At 46.5% G+C, this 11,008-nt stretch overlaps 1 protein-coding gene across 1 annotated transcript in view; it reads right to left on the reverse strand.

Moving 5' to 3' along the window:
• Positions 1–601, reverse strand: part of TAB1 (TGF-beta activated kinase 1 (MAP3K7) binding protein 1) — a 12,893-nt gene extending 12,292 nt beyond the window's left edge. The window contains exon 1 of the mRNA XM_015593535.2: positions 359–601. Coding sequence (XP_015449021.1) covers positions 359–601 — 243 coding nt within the window. The remainder of the gene's footprint in view (positions 1–358) is intronic.
• Positions 602–11,008: the final 10,407 nt, after the last annotated feature.

The following is an 11,008-nucleotide window of genomic DNA, read 5'->3' on the forward strand; positions in this document are numbered from 1 at the left end:
GGTTTCCAGGAGCGAGCTGTTTCACAACATGAACGAGACCCACACACAATAATTCTTGGTAAAAAACTCTTCGGTGGGTCCCCGCTTCTCACTATGGAGGCTCTGACTCCAGACCCTTGGGCACTGGTTAAAACTGCAGCTTTCTAGGTCCCATAGCCAGAATGTCTGACCTGGAGGGGCCCTGGACGTCGGCACCATAGGCAGCTCCTCCCAGGTGACCGATTCAGGTAGCCCAGGACCATGCCTTGAGGAATCGACTCACGAGCCTGCCTTAGGCATGGTCACTGTCCCTGGCACTGGTGCCTCCACCCCTGGTCCCTGCTCCACTGTGTCCTCTCCCATCCGCTGCCCGCCACACCTTCTCCACCTGTACCAAAGGCTTTACCGTCCCCTCCACGGTCCACTCTCGCCCTCCATGTGGCGCGCCCTCCTTGTCCTTTCTAGCAATTCTCCCCGCCCTTCCAGACTCTGGCGCCAGAGTCACCAGCTCTAGGAAGTCTTCCTTCAGGGAAGATCGTCCCCAGCCTTGGTTGATGGCCTTCCCGTGTACTCCTACTAACCCTGGCTCCCTCGCTCCTGCCTGCTTGTGTCTGGCTCCCATTCTACCCACCATCTCAAAGCAGGCTCTCGGTAAAATGACCACGACAGAGTTTTAACAACCCCTCCCCCCGCTCTCCTGTCCAGACCCCAGCCCAGACTCTGAATTTCCTAAGTCTCCTTAGGGTGCACTCTGCTGCAAGGCCCAGACACGATCCACTGCCTCACACCCAGCCCCCACGCGACCCCCACCTGAGAACGGTGCCTGGTTCACAAGGGCGTCCCCAGGACCGCTGTGGGAACTGCAGCTAACGCAAACAACGGAGAATCAAAGTTCCATCGCAAGGAGAATAAAGCTGGGATTGAAAACTTTCTGAAATACGAATAAAGACCAGTGCTGGGCGTGACTTCTTACAAGTCAGCAGTAGCAACCTTCAAAAAAGGATGTGAAAATCACTGCAACAGGCTTTTGCAATCAAGATATGTAAAAAGCCTGTGGTTAGTTTTTGTGGCAAACTTCATCTTATTTGCATACTGATCGGGGTGACCCGACGGCTTTTCCTTCGTCTTAATCGCTTTAATACTGCATGCATTCTTCCGCTTCGGTTCTGTGCTGTGCACCCTGGAGCGACTTCTGCAGGGAGTGGGAGTTTGTTTTCACTTCTGAATCAACACGTAGAGTAAAACGGATTTTCTTTTTTAGTGTGCAGGTCTTCGAATTTTAACATGTGTTAAAATTTTAACATGTGTTAACATGTGTAACTACTGCCACAATCAACACACAGAACAGCCCCATCATCGCAAACATGCCCTCCTGTTGCCCCTTTGTAGCCACGCCCTCCCCTGGCAACCACTGACCTGTGCTCCCTGACTATACCGTCTTTGCGAGAATGTCATAAATAAATTAGGCAGTACACAAACGGTTTTTTTATTGAGAAAAAACATATTACGTTAAATTTACCATCTTGAGTATACAGTCCCATGGTATTAAATACACGCCCACTGCTGTGCGAACATCACCACCGTCCACCCCTGGAGCTCTTCTCATCATCTCAAACCGAAACTCTATACCCACGAAACACAAACTCCCATCCTCCCCTCCCCCGGCCCCTGGCGACTACCACTACACTCTAGGTCTTTAAGTACATAAGCTTTGAGACTGGCTTCTTTCACTCAGCATTGTGCCTCTGAGATTCATTCACGGTGTCACCGGCATCAACAGCTTGTCCTTTTATTGCAGAGCAGTGTCCCATCACATGTATGTAGCACATTCATCCATTCATCCACTGAAGGACGTCTGGACTGTTCCCAGTTTGGGGCAGTTATGAAGAGAGATGCTATAAAGATTCATGAGCAGGTTTTCGTGTGAACACAATTTTTCATTTCTCTGGAGTAAATACTCAGGAGTGAGACCGTTTAACTTAGTAAGCAGCCGCCAAACTTTTGGCGTGGTGGACCATTTGCATTCCCAGCAGCACTGCAGAGGAGTTCCAGTGGCTCCACATCCTCATCCCATGGTATCCTTTCTTTTTTAAATTTAGACATTGTAAGAGGTATGTGGTATTTCATTGTGGCTTTAATTGCATGTCCCTAACAGCAAATAATGATGTTGAGCATATCTTCATGCGCTTATTTGCCATCCACATTTCTTCTTTGGTGAAGTGTCTAACTCTTATGCCTATTTTTAGATTGGGTTGTTTGTTTTATTGACTGTTGAGTTTTGAGAGTTCTTTATACATTTTGGATAAAAGTCTTTTGTTGGATATGTGATTTGCAGATATTTTCTCCAGTCTGCAACTTGTCATTTCACTCACTTAATAGTGTCTTTTGCATTGCAAAAGTTTTCAGTTTTGATGAAATCCATTTTATCAATTTTCTTCTTTCATGGTTCATGCTTTTGGTGTCATATCTAAGAACTCTTTGCCCAGCTCCAGGTCACAGAGATATTCTTTGTTTTCTTCTGAAAGTGTTAGTTTTCCATTTAGACCTGTGATTCATTTTAATTTCTGTATAAGGCAGAAGGTTTAGGTCCATGGGTTATGTCTTGGGGTTTGTTTGTTTGTTTGTTTTTTGCATGTGGATGTTCGATTGTTTTAACACTGTTGAAAAGACTATCCTTTCTCCATTGAATTGCCTTTGTACCTCTGCCAAAAACTGGCCATACTTGTGTGCATCTATTTCTGGACTCTGTTCTATTCCGTTGCTCTGTGGGTCAGATTCTTCCACTAATCCCATGCTCCTGATTACCGCAGCCTTATAGAAAGTCTGAAAATCGAGTTGGGGGGATGCCTCTGGCTTTATTCCTTTTCAAAATCATTCTGGCTATCCTAGTTCTTTTGCTTTTTTTGGTATAAATTTTACAATCAGCTTGTCTATATCTACAAAAAATCTTGCTGGGATTTTCACTGAAACTACGTTAAATTTATAGATCAATTTGAGGAGACGTGACTTCTTTACTACGTCGAATCTTGCAATCCGTCAACATGGTTAAGTCCCTAAACTTACTTATGTCTTCTTTATAGGATCTTTTTTTTAAATTCGTGACAAGAGCTGAAAAACTACTAATGCCTACTAGAAACCTTTGAAAATAAAAGACATGACTGAAACCTACTAAGGGAAAAGAAACAGCGAAAAGGGCTGACATTCTGCTCAGCTCTTGGTGACACTAGCCGTTTAAAACCTTCAGGTCGAGCTACAGCAAAAAACTGCTTCGCAGTAACACAAAACCGTTTCTGGCTCCCATCTTGACTGTCTCATTTTAAAGCAATATAAATGTCTCTCTCAACATATGTGAACTTAAGCCTTTGGAGCCCACATATGATATTATGCAACTAGGGTATATTCAATTAATACATACATTCATTCGACAAAAATTTACTGAACATTTACGACAGGCTGGCATTATTTCAGGTACTGGGGACAGAGTGGAGAAAACACTGGGTCCTTGTTTGAAGCCTTCTCTCTAGGGACAGAGACTTTAAACATGTAATACAATAAACAAACAAGATAATTTTAGACAGGGATATGTGCCACGAAGAAGATACATCAGGGTAACGGGACAGAGAGTAGCGGGGAGGGCTCTCCTGGATGAGGTGGTCAGAAGAGGCCTCTCTGGGGAGGTGACCTCTAAGCCAGACCTGAATCATCATGAAGCAGAACTACTTCAGAAAGTGGGGAAAGAACTTTCCAGGCAGAAGGAGCAGCACTCAGGTAGAAAATAAAGTGTGTCAAGTTTAAGGACGTACGAGAAGGCCAACGTGTCCTCTGCAGTGAGCAGGGGCAAGTGGCTTGCTGTGTGTTCATACACACAGATACACACATTGTCTAGGTGGAGACAGTGTAAGGTCTCCCAGACCACAGAAAGGAGTTTATTGCCAAGGAGTTAATTATTTCTCAAGGAATTAATTTCTTGCCAATCATCTCCTAGGTCTTAGATCTGATCAGTGTACTTCCAACACCAAGGACCTCAGGAATGTCTCAGGCAATCTGGCAAATAAGTTTCAAAAAGAAGCTTCTTTTTCTAGGATCTGTCTCCTGCTCCAACTGGAATGAAATTAAGCATAAGATTAAGCAGAAGCACAAATGCATCTCCCCATTCAGGAGCATCCTGTGTCTTCCTCCAGAAAAGATGGGCCAAGAAGCCAAAATTCAGCACCCCTGATGTGGCCCAGTTGTTTTAAAGCATGGGAGAAGACATTTATACTTTCTAGACTCTTGTTTGTGATTAAGTATCAGATTAAGATGGATTGAACTCATCCTCTAATGAGATGTACAATACACAAGTGTTGCCCACAATGTATATAACTTGTCATCCATGTAGCAATCACTGTGCTTGCGCTTCCATGATCTAACTCCTGCAAAGGACAGAGAAAGGCTTCCAGGGGCTTGAATCTTTGCAACAAAGTTATAATTTAGAGAAAAAAAAAATTACTCATGGGCCCACTCGACATTAAGGGACGCACTATAAAAGCCTGCTGAATTAGTCTTTTATAGCAAACGATCTCAAATGTACGACTGAGGAACGTGCCATGTAGGTGCATAGTGGCACAGGAACAATTCACCTAAAAGCATTTCGCGATGGGCGCCCACGATGCTGCCATCAGGAGTGGGCTGACGCTGTCCTGACTGCTGCTGCCACTCTCAGGTGACGTGGGAACAACCAGTTCCCCCAAATTAGAAAAACTGTGTATATGACAGTGGTCAATTTACTTAACAATCACCTCGTTCTTCAGAAAGTATTTATGACTAGTGTCTGGATACTTCTACAACCTTAAATGCTTTATTCGAAATCTAATTATCGTAATGTTAAGCTAGTGATATTTCGGAAATACATTATTCTATTAACTAGTAATTGGTGTGCAGGTCAATGGGTATGGACTCCAGTGCTGTTGTTTGTTTAAGGATAGTCTTTGTTCATTCTTGATAAAAAATACTCAAGAAAACAGTTATCAATGGATACTTTCTTAACAGGCCACTTGTAGGTATACTTCCATCAGTCCTTAGGCGAGCACCTTAGTTAGTGGGGAAGCACAAGAGGCATCTCATTAAGATCAGGAACACAGCAAGAATGCCTACTATCTCCATTACGAAGCACTGAACTGAAGGTGTCAGCCCATATAGTCGGACAAGAGAAAGCATAGGGAAAGTACAGGTATCTCTATTTGCAGCTGATATAACAGTACCTGGAAACCTTAAAGAATTAATGATAAAACTAACTCAAAGAAAAATCAGTAAGGTGGCAGGATAGAAAATCAACACACAAAAATCAATAACCATTGGATACTTAAAGATGGGCACATAGCCTCCATGTGAAAATTCCTGCTTACTGTCAACTTAAATAACAAGGTCATTTTGCTGTGAAGTTCTACCGAGTCAGTCTTCCCCAACCACATTCCTGTAAAGGATTTTTTAAAACCTAAGTTTCTATCAGTTTGATTATATCTGAAGGCTCCATCCCGACCTTCCAGCCTGTTGACATAGTTTTGAATCTCACCCTTTGACAGACTGACAAGCTCACTCAGCTCTCTATCTTGTACTGATAAGGCCTTCTATATAGTGTTCCAAACGATTTCTAAAAAACTGTAGCCAGAACAGAAAGCGTGGGAAGCTAACCCACTTCCGGCAGGAGGTGTCAGCACCAAACACAGGATGAAGTGACACCTCGACCAGAGGTTTGCTCTGCTGAAAAGCCTAATGTATTTTAGGACCTCAAATGAAGAGGCCACTCACTGACCCTAGAGGTACGGGAACCAACACACACTTTAAAACAAACTATTTACAGCCACGAACGAACCTTGCTGAGCAAAGTGCTACCTGTTTCACATTGGCGCATTGAGTTCCTAGCCAATTTGACTTGACTTGCTGTTAAAATAAAGAAGAAATAAGAAACAAATTATTCAAAGAACATATTAAAAAGTATCCATGATGAGGCAAGGCCACTCCCTTCCTGTTTTTCCAAGTCCTGTCCCCCTGAAGGCCCCGCTCAGACCTGAACGGTCCCAGGGGCCTGTTTCCCACACCATAGCCCTCCACTCGACATCTTCCAGAGATTACCCACGTCATTATTTTTCTTTAAACCGCCACACTTTCTTTTACCCAAATGATGTAATTTTGAACGTAAGCTTTTTCAGTATTATAAGTGAAAAAGCAGTATTACTTGCCATATCTCGAAGATAATAAAAAATGAAAAAAAAAAAAAGAAGATATTAAATTGTAGTTGAACCTACTGCCTGCTGTGGGTTTGGAGCTGGAGCCTTGTTCTCTGTTAACAAAAAAGGGAGGCTGGTAAGAATCAGAAAGGTGTTAAGGACATACTTATACCAAACCGAATCTTTCTCTTGATATCATCAGAGTTTGAAAGAGAACTGAAAAGCAAGTAACCTCCTCGATATGTAGTGATGAGTTTTACACAGCACACACCAAACCACCTCACTGTATGTGTCTCAGGCTCTGGAAAATATTGCCCAAGACCACGAAGCCCCTTCCCTGAGAAATCTATCCCTGTGGCCTCAGCATGCACATCAGGCACCCCGCTCACTGGCTCTTAACTATGTGGCCTTGTGGCAACTGTCATGCTGCAGCCTGGTATTGTTTATCAGCTATTTTATTTCCTGATTCAAAGACATATTTTTAACAATTTAATACACCTAAAGTTGGTGTGTTACAAGTCATTTAGCAGTGTGTTTTCTCAGTAGTATGTAAAATGATGATGTGTCCTTATCATTAATGGTGTCTTAGATCCCATGACATGCGGGCGATTTCTCAGCTACCCCTAAGAACCGCTTTTGTGGAAGGCCCTGCCGAGAATGCAGCCCCACAGCACCTCAAACCTCCGACAACAGCTGGCCGGAGAACTGCAAGCGGTCCCACCCACGTGGGAGAGGGAGAGCACGTGGCCTCCCTGACCCCAGCGGAGGCCCCACCATCGCTCCCATGCCGCTGCGTGTTCTCCCGCGCCTCCCGCCTCCACGGGCATCAGCTGTACCAAGCGGCCACTGCTGACTCCATCACAACCCCCCAGGCTGCCAAGTCTCTCACTTCCTTCCTCCATGTTTCTGAACAATTTTCGGAAAGGTCACGGATTTTCTATTCACAAAAACCACCCACCTCTCCGCCCTTGCACACACTGATGCATACTTTCTCCCACGCCGCGAATGCCAGGCCCTCCAGCACCAGCAGCAAGTGGCGCCTCAGCCCCCAGAACGTGAGTGAGTCGTGGCTGGGAAAGAGCTGGGGAGGGGGCGTCTCACGCTCACACAGGCTCCTCACAGAGCCAAGTAAGTACCTACAACAGTGAGCATGGCCACTTTAACTCTCTGATGGCTTACAAACTAACTTCTCATGAGAAATCTAACAGAAAATACGGTAAGCAAGCAAGCTATTTCGAAAAGCCTAATTTTGACTTCGCTGTGTGACACAGTTTCCAAAATTCATATTTCGGTATTAAAAGTTTCTACAGTGATCCAACTGTATTTAACCCACTGAGGGCGTTACAAACACCTTTTGTACATATATTTACGCATGAGCTCCCCACATACACATGTGAGGACGTCATATAAAAATAGTCCATTGAAGTCTCCACAGAGACTCATCTCAAACTCCTGGGTAGCAGAAGTAGACAAAGCATAGTTGCAAGTTCAGGCCACAGCTTGAATATCAAATTATAGTATGAAAAGGCCGAGTGTTTTTGTGGTGAAAGCACCCGAAATCCTTAGAGGCTAAAAGGAAGCTCAGAAAGAGAGAATAATGCCCCCAGGAAGATGGCTCAGGGTGGGGGGCAGCAGTTCTTTCTCTCCAAAAAGCTTCGAATGCCCCTTGCCTGCTGCCGTCTCTATCTTCCTGAATGACCCCCTTTTCCTTCCCTACTTCTCGGGGGCCAACTCCACCCTAGGGCCCCCGCCTCTCTCACTAGGCTTTTCATCAAAGGTTCTCTATGTTTCCGTTACAAATATAGTCCTAACACATTCTTAAAGGGGATACTAGTAATTGAGGAGCACTTACTGAGTCCTAGAGCAGCTGGCCACATTCTGCCAGCGTATGAGATGGTTATAGGTGACAGCCTGATGGGGACAGATTTATTTCAATGTACATTAGAAAAAAATATATGGCTAGTGCCTGTAATTTTATAGACATAGTTGCCCAAGAAACGTCTCAGTTAAAAATTTTGATTTCAAGTTGATTTTTTAAATAATTAAGTAAATAATACTATAGGCAAAACCAAACTCTTGATTCTCCTGCCCCCAATGCACGCCTCTTCCAGGATTCCTCACTTCAATAAAGGGCACTGCTGTTGCTCCAACCAAACCCTTGCTGTCCTTCTCGATTCTTCTTCCTCTGTCACACACACCCCACATCCGATCCTTCAGCCCTTCCTCCAAAACACAGCCAGAACCCAGTACTTCTCACCACTCCTCTGCCACTGCTCTGACCAAGCCTGTCATCTCGCACCTGGACGACTGTGAGTGCCACACTCAGCAGGTCCCAGGCTTCTACTCTCGCTGCTCGAGCGCTTCTCGATGGAGGGCATTCTCCGATCACTAATCAGATCGCATCATGCCCCTATCCAAAACCAGCTGAGTTTCACATCACAGTTGGAACAGAATCCAAAGTCCACACCAGGATGCACAAGGCTCCCTCGGACCTTGGCTACTACCACTTCCCCAAAGCACTCCGCTCCGGCCACACTGGCCGCCTCCACGCTCCCCAGGCGGGTAGGCCTTTGCATCCCTGCTCCCTCGGCAGGAAAACTCCCTCCCAAATTCCCCGCTTCACCTCAACAAATGTTGAGGTCTTCCCCTACCACTTGGTCTGAAGCGGCACCTCACCGTTCTGTGTGTGAATCCAGACAATCACAGCACCGCCTGATGTGATGTTATAGATATTATTATATCATCCATTACCCGCATCTGTTGTCTACTATGAGTCTCCCTCACTAGAGTAGATAGAACATAAGCTTCATGAGGGTAGTGTCCCCTGCACCTACACGGTGCCTGCCACATAGTGAGTGCTCAGCGACGTTTGAGGGACTGAACTGTAGGCATTCACTCATAGCAGAACTGAAGGTGGAATGTCACGACTGGAGTGTGACCATGCCAGGCTAGGAGTGTAACATGTTAGTTCACTTATTACTCACGATACTTATGGAAGTCCTCTCAATTGGGGACACCAAGGTTTAGGAATGTTAAGTGACTTGCCCAAGGCTGTACAAGAGTCATACTGTTTTATCAGGCTGCAAAGAGCCTAGGTTCTTTTGAACATAACACGCTATCTTTAAAAGCTCTCCTTTTCTTCGAAAGACCTTTTAAAGTACCACACTGCCTGGGGACGAAAGGTGAAACTCCTCAGGATGTCACTTCACTAGGCACTCTGCCATCTGGCCCCAGCGCACCCTTCCAGCGCCTTGTCGGCAAATCCTCAACCCTTCCTGCAAGCCTCCACCGGCCTGGTCAAATCAGGCCATCCACAGCCCCTCAGCAAATCGACACCAGCATGCCTTACACACTGTGTGAGTGGTGTGCAGCTCCTTCTCCCAAGCTGGACCGCAGATGTAGCGAAGGTGGGCACATGCCTCGTTCCTCTTTCTATCTCCAGGCCTAGTAACCAAACTAAGAGCCCTCACAGCCACCTGCTGAATGATGTTGTCCAAGCAGCTCTCACCAGACTAAGGACAGCAGAGGGCAGGACAAGAAGCCCTGCACCTCGCCTGCACACTCAGACGCCCTGTGAGCAGAAATGTCTTGATCGACATTAGGATGGGAGGGGCCTTATGCAGAAGTCCCTGGCATCCCTTTGCCTTTTATCGAGATATTGCATGCTTAAAGTTAACCATCCTATCCATGTTTCAAAGATTCCACCGCCACCCAGGAAAACATTTTGGGGCTAGAAAAGTTCATCTTCCATCTAAACTGAGTCCCTTGGGCCCCATCACACCTAGAGGGGAAGGAAGCTGGCAGCGTCTCCTCAACAAGCCAAGTCAACCTACAGCAGTTATCACTTTCAGCATGTGCCACAATCCAGCCAGTGTTTCTGGAATGTTTACTGTAATAGGGACATACACTGGGGCCCTGCCCTCTGGGAGCTTACAAAGCAGAAGGCCAGGACTACCTAACCAACTCCATGACAAGGCCAACCTGCTAAGCAGCAGTAAAAAAGGGGGGAGGGGCAGCCGAAGGCCTGGAGAGGAAGAAAGCTACCCTGGCCCGGAACTGGGAGTTGCTATTTTGGAAGCACAATTTCACAGTCTACACAAAGCCTGTCATTAATATTTAGCACTGAATGTCGCCCCTTATACTCTAATTCTGATGCTGCAAGACCCTCAAAGGGCAGGAAGGCCAATGTTGAGCACTGGACCTAGCTACAAATGCTTTCCTCATTATTTTACAAATATTTATTGAATGCCTGGCACCTCGTGATGGTAGGTACTGGTGACACTATTCATTGCAGATCCCAAGTTCAAGGAGTTTGCTTTCCTCATCTGTAAAACAGGAATAATCACACTATCTATCTCATGGGACTGCTATAAAAATTAAACTTACAAATGTAAAGCAACTGGCACAAAGCCTGGGATGTAGTAAGCGGTACACAAGTGGCTGTTGCTATGATTATCATCACCGCACGATCGCTCGGTGCCCGGGGTGGGCTCACCGGTGACCCATGCTCTCTCCGCAGCCGCGCGCCACGTTCCTTTCCGGCTCCAGAACGCTTCCACCCTCGACGCGTCCTTGACGCTCGGGGACTCTAGGACCCGGCATCCGAGCCCGGGCCGGCCGGGCGCGTAGCGCGCACGCGCAGGCCTCCCGGGGCCGCACGCGCCCCCAGCCTAGGGAATGAGGGGGGCCGGCCCGGGAGAGGGGAGGGCGGCGGTCACACCCCGCCAGCGAGAAGTCGGCGTCCCAAGGCGAAGAGGGAGCCGCGCCTGCACCTGACAGGCGCCCCCCCGCCGCCCCCCCGGGCTCCCAACCCCCCGCCCGAA

This window comes from Pteropus alecto, unplaced genomic scaffold, assembly GCF_000325575.1.
Source record: "Pteropus alecto unplaced genomic scaffold, ASM32557v1 scaffold157, whole genome shotgun sequence".
Taxonomy (NCBI): Eukaryota; Metazoa; Chordata; class Mammalia; order Chiroptera; family Pteropodidae; genus Pteropus; species Pteropus alecto.